We start from the raw sequence: 17673 nt of genomic DNA, 5'->3' as shown, positions 1-17673 counted from the left end.
AGTTTGAAGAAGAGGACTTTACAAGTTACTCTTTCTCTGAGATGAATGCTTTTCCAAATTATCAGAGCTAATGAACCAGATTCTTACCCGCTCCTAATGTCTGTGCCACCCTCCAAGCAGAACCATTGTTCATTGAAACAGTTGGTGAATGACTTTATGGACAGACTATCTTAATACACACACCATTTCTTAAATGAACGTAACCTGTTCTCTGTGGGCTGAGAATAAAGTCACTCACTCAAGTCAAATAGTTTTGACCGTAGCAGGAATAGCAAAAATCGTGCCTACAATCCATTCCTTGGTGCAGCAGAACTGTCAACTCTCAGCTTAGCTACGATGGAGGTAAATTTCTTTGTTGATGTGAGGGTCATTGAAGTACAGCCTTATTACAATGAAATCCAATATCTAAAAATTGTTCTTATTTTGGGCTTGTACCACAGTAAGAGCCAAGATTTTAAACTCTACTAAATACAAACCAACCAAACAAACAAACAAACAAAAATATATTTATGTTCATTTAAGAAAATACTAGTAGTGATGTATTATTTTGAAATATACAGGTTGTTTTGTTTTGTTTTGGTTTGGTTTGGTTTGGTTTGGTTTTGGTTTTTCAAGACAGGGTTTCTCTGTGTAGCCCTGGCTGTCCTGGAACTCACTCTGTAGACCAGGTTGGCCTCGAACTCAGAAATCCGCCTGCCTCTGCCTCCCAAGTGCTAGGATTAAAGGCATGTGCCACCACCACCAGGCAAAATATACAGTTAATATGTTTGGAGTTATTTAAAATTTATGTTGAGAAAAACGTTATGTATTTTCAGTATTGCTATAGACAAGCATCTACATAAGACTGTTAAATTGATTGTTGTTTTATATCAAACAACTTTTATAATACTCATTTTTATTGTTATAATATTTTATAAATTTTAAGGAATATGAGAAAAAAAGATATTGTAGGTACTGAAGTGGGGTCTCTGGGAGGAGTTAGGGTACAAAAGGGAAACAAGAATGTGATTTAATTCTATTTACTTAAAATATGTTTTTAAATGTTAACAAATTCAGATAAATTGAAATCATGTAACTTTGCTCATCATAATGCAATAAAAGTTTAAAAAAATTAAAAGAAAAAACAATAGTGAAGAATAAACTCTTATGGATAAAGATAAAAAAAAAGAAGAAGAAGAAGAGAGAAGACAGGAAAAGGAAACAAGTTTCTCCCCTAACAGAAAATACACTATTGGGCAGCTGTTTAAAGAGAAAAGGACATGTTTAAGAGTTTAACCTCATATTTTGATGTCTGGCCAACCACAACCTCCTTTCCTGCATCCTTTTCTCCCTGCTTCTCCCACCAGAAGTCGGATGCTTAAGGAAATCCATGCCTGGAGCTGCAGCTCAGTGACACTTGCCTAGCGTGTACAAGGCTCTAGGGTCCATCCTTGCAACTCCCAGATAAGTAGTAAGTAAACGCTGGCAGGAAACATTAATCTTTAAGCCTATCCATGATGCACTCTCAGCCTACCCCTACTCCGGCCACTAAAAAGACACACCCAACCCTACTCTTCATTCCTGGCATTCTGGGCCAGCTTATACATCCACACTCCCTTTATAAGTCCTCTGTATGTATGAGCAATACACTTTGCAATTCTCTTGGTGTGTGCTGTCACTGGTCCTGATGTTTGGATTCTTGGGGATGGGTGTTTTCTCCTCTTTTTTGAAGTGCACACAAAATGTAACAAAGTAAAGTCACTTCTACTGAAGGCTTGCCAGCATTCCCGGCATCTGAACAGTTTCTGTCCAGTATGAACTGACAGTGAGAATGGGATGAACCTTAGCTGAAGGCCTTTCCACAATCTCTGCAACTATCAGGTTTCTCCCAGTGTGGATTTTCTCATTTTTTTTTTTATAAGAATTGAGCTCTGACTGGAGGTTTTACCATGCTCTTTGTAAGGTTTTTCTCCAGTATGAGTCCTGTGGTGTTGAATCAGGGCTTATTGATTGCTAAAGACTTTTACACATTCATTACAAATAGAAGGGTTTCTATCCTATCCTGTGTGAATTCTCTGGTGTTGGTAGAGGTGCGACCTCTGCCTGAAGACCCCGTTACACTCATTACACTGTTCATTCATGTGCAGGATTTCTCTCTTGTGTAAACAAATTGGTGGACAATAAAGGAAGAACTGTGATTAAAGGTTTTCCTACATTCACCGCATTCATGCTGTCAATTCATGTAGGAATTAGACTTTCCAATGCACTGGTGTTCAGTGTGGGATGCATTGTGACCAAGGGCTTTACCACACACGTGGCACTCATAATGCTTCTCTCCAGTACGAATCCGTTGGTGCAAGATAGCATCCATTACTGACTAACGGTCTTCCTGCAGTCCCTGTGTCCACAGAGCTTCCCTCTAGCATGGATTCTATGATGGATTCTATAAAGGAAGCGTCATTACCAGAAGCTTTTCTAGATTTGCCACACTTGGAAAGCATCCCTTCATTTTGGATTCTCTGGTTGTCAGTGAGGAGTGTGTTCTTAACTATGGTTCTTTTATGCAGATTACATTCTTCCTCATTGTGAATATTTTTATACTTGGTGAATTATGAATCCCTTCCACATTGATAGGACTTCTCTCTAATGCCTGTTTTCTGATGCTGAGTGGAGTGCCCATTAAGGCCTTCCCATGATTCCATTCCAATTTTTTTCCTCTAAAATGGACTAGAGCAGTGGTTCTCAACCTGTGGGTCCTGACACATATTTCTGATGGTCTTAAGAACCCCAGTCCTAAATTTATCTCGTTGCCATTTCATAACTGTAGTTTTGCTACTAAGCTGTGCCTCGGTTCCTGATGTTGAACATGAACTGAAGAGTTGTTAAGTACTTTACCACATTCATTACGGTGAATAACTTGCTCATTTGTGTATCATCTTTATCTTCCTTAATAGGCCTTGCTTGTAGGACAGAGTCAGACTTGATACCAACATGGCTGCCAGATCTGGAATGTGTGGCTTACTGTCCGCTACAGAAGGTCCTTCCTGAGTCTCTTAGGTTTCTTGTTTGGTTTCTGAATGTCCATGATGTCCCCTGGCCTCTGTGACACTGGGGGCCCCTGCATCAGCCTTTGTCTCTTTCTCCATATCTGTACCTTCATAGGATATTTTTTTCTAGACAAGACAGTACCTTCCTTAATGGTGACTCTCTGTCTCCAGGTCTGGAGAGAAAGAAGTAAAAATGTTCCCTGTGCCACAAAGAAAGCACCGACAAGGAGAAGAGATGGCCATGCTTTCAATGTTATTAATCACAAAAATAAGGCAGTCAAAGATCCTTTATGGCAGGCACTGTTATATGTTAAGATTAAATGACAAAATATGTACCTTTACTCTTCTGAAATCTGTAGCCTACTGGAGAACATAGGTATGAATCAGATAATTTCAACATGATGAACCTATAAGGTGTGGGGGAGATCTCAACCGGTGAATGAACAGATGGGACATAGGCATGGTGATTGTTCCCTCTGACCCACTGCAGATTTCCCTGGATTTTAATATATAGCCCCTCCTCCCTTGTGTTAACTTTACCACAACTGAGGCCACGATTTAGAAATTGTCTCTTCTCCCCTACTGCCACAGTCTCCCAAAACTCACCTTGATTAGTCCTAAGGTTGCTGCCTAAGTCAATTATATTATGTTCCCCTGTTACTTTGAATGCTGTACACTTTCCAGAGGTTTCCTATAGCTTCCTAACACGCACATGTGTATATATGCACACATGCACATATATGCACACATACGCTCACACACGCTCATACACACATTCATATACACAAGGCTTAAAGAGAGTAAGCATCAAGAGACTACAGAAAATGTTAAGATGGACAGAGGATTAGGCCTACAAACAATAGTTCATCGTTATTATATAAACCACATGTGACACAGTCTTAGGGTTTCTACTGCTGTGATAAAACAGGAGGACCAAAAAGTAAGTTGGGAAGAAAAGAGTTTGTTTGTTTGTTTGTTTTGCTTACACTTCCATATCACTGTTCATCATTAAAGAAAATCAAGACTGGAACTCCAACGAGGCAGAAACCTAGAGCAGAAAGAAACCACAAGGCAGGAGCTTATGCAGAGGCCATGGAGGAGTGATGTTTATTGGCTTGTTCAGCCTGCTTTCTTGTAGAACCCAGGACCACCAGCCCAGGGATGGGACCACCCACAATGGGCTATCTCTCCCCCATCAATCACTAATTAAGAAAGGGCCAAATTTAATATTCTCTGGAGGGAGTGGTCAAAAGGCATGTAAATTTGGAAACCTTCCTGTAGTCACTTGAGGAGCACCCCAGGAGATTCCTCCAGTCCCCAGTGGTCTTAGACAAATTAGTGGATTTTCAAGCTGAACCCCAAATCCTAGATTAATCAAGGTGAGTAGCTGTAAAAAGGGCCCAAGTCTTGACAGCTGGTAGATTTATCAGGGTCCCAATCAGGGCATTTGGATGGGAAGGCTTCTTCAAAATTGTGCAGCCTCTCAGCTTTCATCTGTAGCAGCAGCCGAGGACAAACAGCCTTTTTTGTCTCACCCCCAATACATTCCTTGTTCATGTTACACTGGAGTAAACGGAGTTGTAAGGAATTGTTGACCATCATCCCAAGTGAGGCCCGAGGAACAGCAGACAGATTCTAGGAGAAAAGTCAGGGTCTGAGGTTTTTCAGAGAAAGGGAGTTGGAGGTTTTACCGCTATACAGATCTGAAGTGAAAAAGGAGACATAGATTAGCAAGGGCCATTGCCTCCCTCTGAGACTCTCTCTCTCTCCCAGTGGAAAGACGGAGGCTGGATCTAATGAGTCTGGAGTCCTCAAGTAGGATACCAGTGGGGATGAAGTGCAGGAAACGGGATGTCTTCAGAGGAAGGGATCATGATGGTCATCGAGGGAGAAGCAATGGAGGAGGCAGGGAGTGTAGGAGCAAAGACAGACGTGCGGAAGAGGGTACAGAGCAGAGTAGAAACAGAGAGAAGTGAACAAATTGGAGAGTTGCATATAACAATAGGATCTGGTATAATCAAAAAAGTATATTCTGGTTCTGGCATTTGCAAATGGTGCAATGGAGTAAAAGCACGCACTGAGGTGGAGCTGTTTGGACACAGTGATTTTAGAGTGGGTGTAACTTAACCACAGTCCCTTGAGAGTCCAACTTTTTTTTTCCTTGCAAAGAACTTACTGCTCAAGTGTGTGGCAATTGGCTCAATATTTTCAGCTCTGCTCATACACGTTTTTACGATTGCAAAATAGATGGAATACAAGACCATTGGGATAGATGAGAGTACTACCTGGATCCTGCTCTAAAACCACAGCTTTCACATAGTTTGAAGACAAAAGATGAGTTTTGGGAGGGCAAAACCATGGCTAAAAGCCATATGCACATGCCTACAGTAAAGAAATTTGGGCTTAAGTTACATAGACGCAGTGTGCAGACAAAGGTGAAAAAAGAGACACTTTGTCTCCCACGCCCCAACCTTACAGTACTGCGGGATACCTCGCACTATGCATCTTTTTCTCTCGCGAGACGGAGGGATCCCGCTGTGCCGCTGAGCCACTCGTGGTCCCAACCTGCCTAGAAACCCGGGGGTCTGGCAGCGCAGGTGCTACTGGGAATTGTAGTTCCTGGCCTTACCCCCGCAGAATGTCACGCATGCGCGACTCAGAGCTAACCCGAGAAGTTCGTAGCCTTTGTCAGGCCTGGGATGGGAGGTGAGTTTCTTGGTGGGATGCTGCGGTCCTCCGTTTACCTCGGCTGTGGTCCAGCGGTTGTTCTCCGCCGGGTGGGACTGGATTCGTAGTTCTTGAGTTTCGTCCCCTTCCCTTCCCGCCCCACGAGCCATCCAGGACCCCGGTGCAGACTGGAGAGCTGGACGGATCTGGAGGGGTTGTCTATGCCCTCTACATCTCAGGCACTCAGTCCCTTAGGGGACAGCTCCAGGAGCAAGAAACAGACAGGTGAGGACTCAGATTCAGGATGCTTTCCCTGGTTTCCAGGTCCCACGTGATCTGAGCGGTGCTCTCCACAGAGCCCAAGAGGGAAGAAGTCCTTCGAGGCTCCATGGACTGCTGACTGCGTGAACCAGAGAAAAGCGGGACCTTGGGGGCATGGAAGAGGTGGTGATCATGGAGACGGGTTTGGCTGAAGTGCCCCAGAAAAGAGGTAGAATTGGTTGCACATGGGTTGGTGTGCATCGTGGAAGAGTGGAAATCTTCCTTTTGAAGGGAAAACCCACCGTTGTGGTGGGTTAAGTGGTTCTTGGGAAGCGATGGCGACTTGTCAACTCCATCTTGAGGATAGGTGGTCTCTGAGAAGTTGCAGGGCTTACTATGGGTCAGCCCCCATTCCACTTAAGTGTGCTGCACAATGGACCCACCAGTGCAGACATTGTCACAATGTAGTCACAAGTTTCTCCAAATTACTGCCTCATCCTGGTTTCCATCGTGGATCCAAGAATTCAGCTTTGTAGTTGACAAAAAATATTTTTCCACGCGTTATCCCACATTATCCACCGTTACTGTGTGGGCTGTTTCAATACAGATCGATCACAACCTGCTTCCCAGGCACAGAGGGTAGGGGCTGACTTCAGTACTAGGAGACCAGTGTATCGTGAACTTCCCTCTGTGACCTACTGTGCCCAAATTCCCACCAGGGGTACTTTTCAGGTTGCTAGATGTCATCTCAAACTCAACCAATCAGAATTTGGAAGTGAGATCTAGTAATCCTCACCTCAAGGAAGCTTTAAAAGGATTGTTTTTAGCCACTGAGTCTATTTTAGGTAGATTATAATGGGAACTTACTTATTCTAGTTTATAGACCAGAGGGTTCTAGGGGGGTTCTTGGGGGGGAAGGGGTGTCATGAGTAGAGCAACTGAAGTCAAGCCCAGAGCAGCAACGTGCCTGAGCATATTTTACAATACTGGAAAGTAGCAGTTTGTTTTGAGTTCCCTGGTAACAGGAAGCACATTTAGTGCGATGAAGGGGTTCAGATTTTAATCTGAGTAGAGAGCCGGGTCCAGACCCAGTCACTACCACTTTCTTGCCCTTAGCTCTGTCTTCCCAGGATTCTCTTTCCCAAGAGAAAAGTGCTGAAGGAGACGTGGCTGCTCTGAGACTCACAGCCAGATCCCAGGTGAGTCTCCATGGATTACTGAGATCAAATTCCACCTCGTGTCTCAGAGTACAGACGCACTCCCTTTTTTGATGTGTCCACAGAGCCCATCTAGAGACTTGAGTTCTCATTCTAAGAAACTAATGGACTCAGTAGGAAATATTTTCTACTTACCCATAGTACCTCTCTTCTCCATCTAGTATTGTCTCTCTACAGGCAAGTAAGCCACATTTCTCTTCTTTCCCCAACTCTGCTAATTTCTCTATTTGGTCATGTGGAAAGCTATTTAAGGGTTATATAGTATATATACTTCTCAAAACTTGCATTTCTCTAAGGGAAGCAGCACACATGTGACTGTACATAGGAACTTAAGAAATCACCTCAAATGCAGAGGAGACTAATAATAATACCTTCTCAGCTAAAATTTAGCTATGGAATGATCTGTAGTTTACTAATTACAGTGTTCACACTCTGCAGCCCAAAGATCCCTCAGGCAACCTCTTCTCAATATACTGTTTGTAAAAACGACTTCTGGCCCTTTTTGGACTTTCTGAACTGCCCTGTGAGTCTTGCAGATTTCATTACCCTAAGAAGCTTAAGTGCAGGGCTGGAGAGATGGCTCAGTGGGTAAGAGCACCGACTGCTCTTCCAAAGGACCTGAGTTCAAGTCCCAGCAACCATATGATGGCTCACAACCATCCATAATGAGATCTGACGCCCTCTTCTGGGGTGTCTAAGACAGCTACAGTGTACTTACATATAATAAATAAATCTTTTAAAAAAAAAAAGAAAAAGAAAAAATAAAGGGCTGGTGAGATGGCTCAGCGGGTAAGAGCACCGACTGCTCTTCAGAAGGTCATGAGTTCAAATCCCAGCAACCACATGGTGGCTCACAACCACCCGTAATGAGTTCTGACGCCCTCTTCTGGTGCGTCTGAAGACAGCTACAGTGTACTTACATATAATAAATAAATAAATCAAAAAAAAAAAAAAGAAGAAGAAGAAGAAGCTTACGTGCCATCTGAAGATACTGTCTTACACTGGCTTGTGCAAAGAGGTGTCTTTATTGGCCAAACTAACTGAAAGTCCAGGGTTGGCTGGATAAAGAATTTAGTCAGTAATGTGGAGAGCTAGCATGTCCATCTTGTCAACCTTTTTCTAAAACTCTGTGAGTTTTTCCCTTAAGCAGGCTAGTGTGTGTGTGTGTGTGTGTGTGTGTGTGTGTGTGTGTGTGTGTGCCATAATCAAACAAACGTAGACTTACATTGTAAGGTTGAAGGTTAGCTGTTCTCCTGCTGCTATTAATTCTAGCAGCACATAAAGGGCCATTTTCTACACCATTATTGGTGTTGGCCAGGAGTAATTGTTTGCAGAGTGTAGATGTGCACACACATGTAGACACATTCCACCTGTGATTCCAAGATGGAATCAGTTCTAGCTGATCCTCCAGGGCTTGAGTTGCCCAGCGTAGAGGGACAGAAACATCGGGGTAGAGATACCAAAAGAAGAGCAAGTAGTTGGTGCACTTCTGTGCTAGATACTAGATTGAAGACTCTTAGGTCATCGAGGTGGGTTGGATCTTTTAAGGATATTTTTAAAGTCTGCCCTTTTTCGATTTTGTTAGATTTTATTTAATGCTAATACTAGGAATTTTGTGTTCAAATCTTATAAGTTGGTTGGGGTTTTTTTTTCATCTTTTTCTTACTAGGTTTATAAAATATGTATATTCACTTTAGTTCTTACTGATTTAATAAGCAGCACAGAATATGGATATGTATAGGTATGATAAGTTTCCACCCCTTATCTCTTTCTACAGAGGATAACTGTCTGGTGTGTATTTTTCTGTATTTTGTTGTGATTATAGTATTGAATCCAGATAAGGTTTCTGCTTTTGTCCTGTAATTCTCTTTCAGAGTTTGTTCTGATTCTTTGATATGATGTGTGTGCTCTTCTCTTGTATTTATGTGTTCTTAAGATATGGTAAAAAGGGTTTCAGATCTAAGAAATTCAAGAGTGCTATGCATCTCCCAAGTGTTTAGCCATTTAAGACTGGGCTTTACATTTTGTTCCTATTGTTCCCATTTCTGTTTTTATGTTCAAATATAGTTTTGCAGTTATCAGCTATGGCTTTATTCTATTTGTATTTGGAAATTACTAAAATCTAGTTTGTTGGGTTTTTTTGCAAAAGTTTCATGAGTGTTTTAAATGGAAGGTGCTTTATGTCAAGTAAGCATTTGTTACATTGTTTCAGCAAACTTGGAATATTGTTCCCATTCCCTACAGCTTTACCTAAAGGGGGTATTCAACATATTGGCTACATATTGGAACACCTTTTGGAACACCTTTTGTCGTCCTTCTCCTTGTTGTTGTTACAGAGATACACCCTTATGGCATTTTCTTTGTAAGCACCTTTGAATTACATCTGTAACCTTAACCAACACATCACACTTTCTAATTTAATGGCCCTTTACCTTGAATTAGTTCCACATTTCACCGGATTTGCTGCTCACTGCCAGTTCTTTCGTTCTATGACCTTTCTGTCTGCAACTCCTGTGATGTAATCCTCCTGAACAGTATGTCATGGTGTGTGTGTGCGTGTGCGTGTGCGTGTGCGTGTGCGTGTGTGTGTGTGTGTGTGTGTGTGTGTGTGTGTGTGTGTGTGTGTGTGTTTATTAAGGAGTTATAGGGGAAGTATGCAGACATTCTCTTTGTTTCTCACTACATATATCTTAATTTTTTTGACATAAAAATGGTAGTTTCTCAGTGGTACAAACATAGTCTTATTTCACGTTGAGTCTCACACTGTGCCTGGCACTCAGTGATAGTGCGTAATCTATTGAGGATCATAGACTACTGGGGCTCTAAACACTATTAGAAAACCCACCACTTCCCTTGTTGAGTGCATCTTGGCCTTCTGCTTTATTTCCATTAAGAACAGAATGAAAGGAAGGGGTATTGTATTAGTCAGGGTTCCTAGAAGAACAGATCTGATAGAATGAATATACATAAAGGAGATTTATTAGGGTGGCTAAGAGACTGTGGTCCAGCTAGTCTGGCAGCAGCTGTCGCCTGACAGAAAGACCAAGAGTCCAGTAGTTGTTCAGTCCATGAGGCTAAACTGTTGGTCTGAACCGCTAGTCTTCAGTAGATGTCAGGATCCCAAAGAAGTAGGCTCTAATACCAGTGAGGGTATTGTCAGGATCCCAAAGAAGTAGGCGCTAATACCAGTGAGGGTATTGTCAGGATCCCAAAGAAGTAGGCGCTAATACCAGTGAGGGTATCGTCAGGATCCCAAAGAAGTAGGCTCTAATACCAGTGAGGGTATCGTCAGGATCCCAAAGAAGTAGGCTCTAATACCAGTGAGGGAATGCCTGGGCGGCAGGATATATAGCTTGCAAGTGAGAATGAGAGCAAGTAAGGCGAAGCAAAAGCTTCCGTTTCCTGTGTCTATATCAGCCACCACGAGAAAGTGTGGTCCAGACTTAGGGTGGGTCTACTGAAGAGATATGGATTTAAGGTGGAGTTTCCTACCTCAAATGATCCAACAAACAAACAAACAGACAAACCCTCACAGGTGTACCCAGTCACTTGGGTTTATAGTTAATTCTTAATGTAGTCAAGTTGACAACCAAGGATAGCCACTACAGGTTATCTACTAAAATATGATGGAAAAAAAAAAAGTATATTTGTGTCTTAGGAAACCGTGACATTCAAGGATGTGGCCATGGACTTTACACCAGAGGAATGGGGGAAACTGGATCCTGCACACAGGCGGGTGATGCTGGAGAACTACAGGAACCTGGTCTCACTCTGTAAGAACAGCTTCTTCCTATAGCTCTGAAATCCACCCCATTGCTGTCAGTACTCCATTATTAAGAACGAAATGCAGTAACAAGCCGTCACTCTTCATTCAGTAGTGTATTTCTCTTTGGCATAGAGGAAAAAGGTGTTTTATTTCACTGGATGCTGAGGATTGACCCTGAGCCTTGTACGTACTCAGCACACACGCTGTCACTGAGCTGTAGCCCCGCCCCATTCTGTTCTAGATCCTTGGTGACGGGTTTAGGTATCTGGGTATCAAGAATCAAATAGCCACCTAATGTACACAAGCTTCAGGGGGAAGAACGTAGGAAAGCAAAGGTGTCATTGGAACTCTGTGTGTTTGTTTACAGTCAATGGACTTGTCTGGGCCCTGTCTTAACTATTAACTTAGCATCCTCCTAGGTGGCCTACATGGCCATCAGCAGCTCTGGGCATAGGTTATCCTTCCAGTTAGAGTGCTGAACAAAAAAGGGAGACACTTTTATTTTGCAAATTCAACGAATAGGCATAGATCCATCTGGGAAGCAGAGTAGGACAGAAAGAGGGAGTGCTTGTGGCCCCTTTTGGGTCCTTTGAGCATCACTCTGTGCGAGCGTGCAAGTATGCATGTGTGCGTGCACTTTATTTGAGGGTAGGACAGACCGTGGTGGCCCCCATCAAACCCTCATTCAATAAATCCTGAAAGAAATTCTAGTAATTGGAAAAGGAAGGAAGGAAAAACATTAGAACACAAAAAAAACAGTCCTTGCAGTCACAGTTTGGGGATACCACAGAAGATCTCTGTCATTCATTTGTTTCCCAAATTCAAATTGCTTCTCTTGGACAATAAGGAAGCTGAAAGACTTGACTTCCTTTACAACAGACAAATTTGTCTTTACAAACTCCGTTGAGCCTTGCACTAGTCTTAGACTCTTGCCGACGTTTTAAGTCCCATTGAGAGGTCCTTCCTCCCTCACTCCAGATGGCCTCGCGACATCCTGTCTCCTCTGCAGCTGATGGGCATGGGCCTAAATTCCAGTAGAGATCTTGGTGCCCACCATAAAGACTCGTTCCATTCACTTTACTCTCTTCCTTTCCTGTTCTTTTTAATAAACAGGGCTTCCCATTTCCAAACCTGATACCTATAATTCAGAAGATGGGAAAAAACGGTTGAAGCTTGAAAAGTCTCGCAAGTGCAGTGACTCAGGTAAGTAGGCCGATGGGGCTTCGGATGCGTCAAGAGTGAACAAGTGTGCTTTTCAGAGCTTAAGAGAGCATTAGAAATGCCTGTGTACCTTGATTGTCAAAATATTTGAAAATCTGCTGCTTTTAAGCATATGTCAAAATAAAATAACCATCACCGAAATTAAACGTTTTCTTTCACTCTCCGCTCTTCTTTCCTTTCCTTTTTACAACAGTAAAAATATATAAAAGCATTGTTTCTATGAATTTTTACAAGTTGAACACATGCACACAACTACTGCCTAGATGAAGAAAGGACTAGTCTCCTGGGAAGCACTCTTTTGCCCATTGATCGATCACCTCTCTCTCAAGGGTGACCTTGGTTCGACTGGTAACACCAATGGTTAGTTCTGATGTCTGGTGAACCTTATTTAAATGGAATCACTGTGTGTTCTCTGAGCCCGGCATCCTTTCTGAGCTTTCCCGGTGAGGTAGAACCATGTTGCAGCCTGTTTCTGAGATAAGCTCACCCTACAGGCTCCTTCTGTCGTTTCAGTGTCCCAGTTTCCCCATTCTCCTGCAGACAGGCATTTGGAGAGTGTGCACTGGGTTATATGAACACTGTTCCTGTATACATTCTTCCACATGCCTTTTGATGAACGTGTGTGTGTGTGTTTGTGTGTGTGTGTGTGTGCGTGTGTGTGTGTGTGTGTATAAAATGCAGACATTGCCAAAATCTTTCCAATTAACATTTCCACTGAAAGAAGTCCCAGCTTCTAGTTTTCCACGTATTTTTTAACAGTTAATATTATCTGTATTTATTCAGACAAAGACCTCATTCTCCCATTCTCTAGAAGTAACTACTTTGTCTTGAAGTCGGTGTGAATCATTCTTGCATTTGCATGTACAGGTATATATGTATGCACATGCCTATATATGTAAAAATGTATATTGCTATATCACTACGTTTTTTTTCTGTGATCATTTTTAAGCTCCATCATTTCATCTTGTTATCAGTCTATATTAATATGTAATGAATTGTACATTTTGTTCCATTCAAACAATACAGAGTGTGGAGTAAGTGCATTGTGTGAATAAACTGGACAGTTTGCTTTTACCTTCTGGCCGTTAGCAGAGCTGCATGATCATCTTTTATTACTTGTGTTCCTCTTGAGAACTGACCTTAAAGTAGATGCCTGGAAGAAGATACATGGGCCTTAAAGTGTCACATATGGGTTTACTGGCAACCTGTTGATTCAGTTGCTCTTTTCCATCTTGTAAAAAATGCCACTTCATGTTCTTCATTTGCATTTCTCTGAGTGCTAAGTCTGAACTGCGTGAGCGCTTGTGATTATTGCCTATTCAAGGTTTCTTGATTTGTTGGAGATGTTTGTTATTTTAGACCCTAATGCTTGATAGTGGTGGTGCTACAAAATGAGGAGGAATCGAGTCTTCCAGTTTGGGGTATACTCAATAGCCCCAAAGTTAGTAAACTTTCAAATTTCATCATTCCTAGGGTGGGAACCCAAGGCCTTGTACAGGTGCGGCAAGCACTCTACCCTTGAGTTACATCCCTCACTCTTACAAGCGATTTAAGATTTCTTCTAAGATTTCATCTTAGGGGCTGGAGAGATGGCTCCGAAGTTAAGGATACATACTTTCTTGTTGAGGACCTGAGTGTGATTCTCAGCACCCATGTCAGGCAGCTTACAACTGCCTGTGACTCCAGCTCCAGGGGACCCAAGGCCTTTGGCCACTCTGAGCATCTGACTCACATATGTATCCACACGTAGACGCAGATACATGCACACTCACATACACACATACACAATTAAAATGATTTTTAAAAACATTTATTTTTTAATTTTACATGTATCCGTGTGGGCATGGTGATAGTGTTGGATCCCCTAGTGCTTAAACTGCAGAGCGTTCTGAACCTCTCTATGGATCCTGGGAATTGAACCAGGGTCCTCCACCATAACAGCAAGTAACCTTAATCATTGAACTGTCGTCTCTCCAGTCCCAGCCCTTACTGATTTAAGTTTACCTGTTATGAATTGTTTTGTCCACTGGTGTCAGAAAGATAATATAATTTTATTATAAAGGGATCCAGTTTTGTCATGCAGGTATTTATTTTTGGAAATGATGTGAAGTGTAACTTTTCCATACTCAACGACCTGTAATCCAGCATCATTTACTGAGTAATCTTTTGCCACTGGTTTGTGATGCTACCTTTAAGTGAGCCCAGTTCCCTTATAGATATTTGAATTTCTTTCTAGGCTTATTTGTCCACGTTTCAGTACCATACTATTTTAATTACTATACTGAATAGTATTTATAATAGCATGGTATTGTACTGTTATTCTACACATAGTAAATTATACATACTTAGCTATACATATCTGTGTGTGTAATTTCCTGGCTATTTATTATAGCAGAAGATATTCTATACAATGTGGCTTTTTTATCCAGCTCTAATGCACTCGTTACCTGCTCCTCCGCTGAAGCTTTTTCTTTTTCATCTTTTTCCCTCCTTGTGTTATATTTCTGATCACCCTTCCCCCATCTAATTCTCCTGCATAGAGGCTATTCACCTTCATACTTATTCCCCTTGATTTCCTTCTTATTTTACAAACCATCCAGTAAGAGTGTCAGATCTCCTAACTCCACAAAGGCATGCTTTCTTCTTCATTAATCCTTACCTGCTGTAGGACTGTGTGACTGTTAAGCCCAGAAAACAAAGAACATTTGCATTTGCAATGTCTTTTCAGACGTGGAAACCAGACCTGAGAACAAGGAGTCAACTTCAGTGCTAAACTTTTCCAAAGAAGAGTCAGACAGACTGACACAAAACACTGCTTCTGACTCCGACGTGGAAAGTGCTCTTGAATGTGAGCCATGGTTAAAGCATCAGCAAGGAAATGTGGAGAAGCACCCAAGGCAAATGGCCGCTCACAGAAACTCCCTCCCTGTGGGAGAAGATAGGGAACATGATGTCTATTGGAAAAGCTTCAGTCAGAAACCTCTCCTTATGCCTGATGATGGAGACCCCAAAGGATCCTGTGACTTTCATATGCTTGGGAAAAGACTGAAGCAGAAATCAAAGTTAATGAAAAAGCAGAGACCTTATAAAGAGAAAAAACCTCATAAATGTGATGAGTGCGGTGAACTCTTCACGTATCGTTCAGTACTTATCCGACACCAGAGAGTTCACACTGGAGAGAAGCCCTATATCTGCAGTGAGTGTGGGAAGTCCTTTAGCCACAGAGCCAATCTAACTAAACACCAGAGAACCCACACTAGAATTCTCTTCGAGTGTGGCGAGTGCAAGAAAACCTTCATAGAAAGTTCATCCCTTGCAGTACATCAGAGAATTCACATTGGGGAGAGACCTTATGAATGCGGTGAGTGTGGGAAAGGCTTTAACCGAAGTACTCACCTTGCCCAGCATCAGCTGATTCATACCGGGGTGAAGCCTTATGAGTGTAACGAATGTGACAAAGCTTTCATTCATTCATCAGCTCTCATTAAGCATCAAAGAACTCATACTGGAGAGAAGCCCTATAAATGTCAAGAATGTGGGAAAGCCTTTAGCCACTGCTCATCTCTTACAAAGCACCAGAGAGTTCACACGGGAGAAAGGCCATATGAGTGTAGCGAGTGTGGGAAGACCTTTAGTCAGAGCACACACCTCGTTCAGCACCAGAGAATTCACACTGGAGAAAAGCCCTACGAATGTAAAGAATGTGGGAAAACATTTAGCCGGAGCTCAAATTTTGCAAAGCATCAAAGAATTCACATTGGCAAGAAACCCTATAAGTGTGGGGAATGTGGGAAAGCCTTCATTCATTCATCAGCCCTTATTCAACACCAGAGAACTCACACGGGAGAGAAGCCTTTTAGATGTAATGAGTGTGGGAAAAGCTTCAAGTGCAGCTCATCCCTCATCCGACATCAAAGAACCCACACTGAAGAGCAATCCTGAAAATGTACTGAGTGTTACATGAAGGTTGGCTTTGTCACTGTGTCTAATATTTGAATGTTGAAATAGAGGACCATAGTGTGACCCTGGGGAGTGTCTGTGTGTGTATGATTTCATTTGTCCAGTGTATAACTATGAACAACAGATGGGAAATCCCTTCCTTATACCCATTGGCTTGATAATAGTGAAAATCTCTGGCTATAGTTCTCAAAATTTTTCTTCTTGGTTTTCCAAATGCCCAATTTTAAATTCAAGAACTGTTTGGGAGACAGTAATTCTGTGAACACTGTGAAATCTGGCTTCACGGTGCTTAGTCATAGTAGGGCCTTCTGAAGCCCTTCATTTAGTATGGAAATCTTCTACTTTGTAGATTAGGCTTGAGATGTCCATCCATCCGTAAGGAAGACAGAGTTGTCACTCTGAATTCAAAGACAGATAGACCACAATATCATTTCCTTCAAGAGTAATTTCTATATTAAAAACTAAATGAATGTTGAGAGATGAAAACCGCTTAGGATCCCATCTCCCACAAAGAGCACTATCTAATTTGAAGAACATAACTAAATGTACTTAGAAAGGGTTCTGGGTTGGGTTTATGTGAATTGATCCACATAACAGCATTGTTATTCTTTTGTTTTGAAGATTCTCTAGTTCCCTTGGATCCACCCTACATACAGTACCTAGTAGATCAGAGTCTTCCCTTGCCTTCTTTGTGGCAAAATCCCCTCTTCTCATCTTCGCCATTCATGGAGCCCTTGGCTTTTTATAATCAGATCATCCAGGAGAGTTCATTCCAATACATTATTCAACTTTTGGTGAACTGTGCTCTGTGACTTTTAGAAAGTTCTCTGGCTGTGTCGCAGTTTGGACATATCTGAGAAGTTGATAGGGGTCAATGTATTATTTGATCTAAGGTCCCAGTCGAGAAGAACACTGAAATAACTGTGTGGCCCTAGCATACTCTCTAGTATGGGAAAAGCTCATAGGACAGCCCTGATAACGTGCCTTAGCCAAGGACAAGCATCCTTTTCTCCCACTTCTCTGGCTTTCATGCTTGCTCACATTACTTTATTATTCTTATCTTCTATACATTAGTTGGTCTTTACCCATGACCTCTTAAGTTTACATGCCATAAAATCATAGTGTTCTATTACCGTAAGGGACTGATGTGACTAAAAGCCATTGAGAGGATGGAAAACACAAAAGCAAAAGCTCAAGTAACTATTGAGTAAAACAATACACAGTGCCAGCTTTTTATTATTCTATTCTGTATTACAAGTTATCCGGGAATAAAATTACAGGAAAAGTAATCACAGGTTTTTAGTTTTTTGCCTTCCTATACCATTTTAGCTTATGCTCTTGCCCTCTGTCTGTTGCTGTGAAGAGACACCATGACCCTGGCAACTCTTATACAGGAAAACATTTCATTGGGTCTGGCTTACAGTTGAGAGGTCTAGTCCATTTTCCTCATGGTGGGAAGCATAGCGCATGCATGCAGGCATGGGGCTGGAGGAGGTGAGAGTTCTACATCTCGGTACACGGGCAGCTGGAAGAGTGAGCAAGAAGCAAGATTTCA

The 17673-nt window shown here is 42.0% G+C and overlaps 1 protein-coding gene across 2 annotated transcripts; it reads left to right on the top strand.

Annotated features, from left to right (window-relative positions):
* Nucleotides 1-5638: 5638 nt before the first annotated feature.
* Nucleotides 5639-16187, top strand: Znf286a (zinc finger protein 286A). 2 transcript variants are annotated; one of them, XM_031351298.1, is made up of 6 exons: nucleotides 5639-5732; nucleotides 6018-6183; nucleotides 7071-7153; nucleotides 10830-10944; nucleotides 12051-12140; nucleotides 14887-16187. In XM_031351298.1, the coding sequence occupies exons 2-6, from the start codon at nucleotides 6129-6131 to the stop codon at nucleotides 16098-16100; spliced, it is 1557 nt and encodes a 518-aa protein (XP_031207158.1). In that variant the 5' UTR covers nucleotides 5639-5732; nucleotides 6018-6128; the 3' UTR covers nucleotides 16101-16187. The 2 variants fall into 2 exon arrangements, with proteins under 2 accessions (XP_031207158.1, XP_031207159.1); XM_031351299.1 differs by having other exon boundaries at nucleotides 10814-10944.
* The last annotated feature ends 1486 nt before the right edge of the window (nucleotides 16188-17673 follow it).

This window comes from Mastomys coucha, unplaced genomic scaffold (assembly GCF_008632895.1).
Source record: "Mastomys coucha isolate ucsf_1 unplaced genomic scaffold, UCSF_Mcou_1 pScaffold5, whole genome shotgun sequence".
Lineage (NCBI taxonomy): Eukaryota > Metazoa > Chordata > Mammalia > Rodentia > Muridae > Mastomys > Mastomys coucha.
This window is presented reverse-complemented; position numbering and strand designations above follow the sequence as displayed.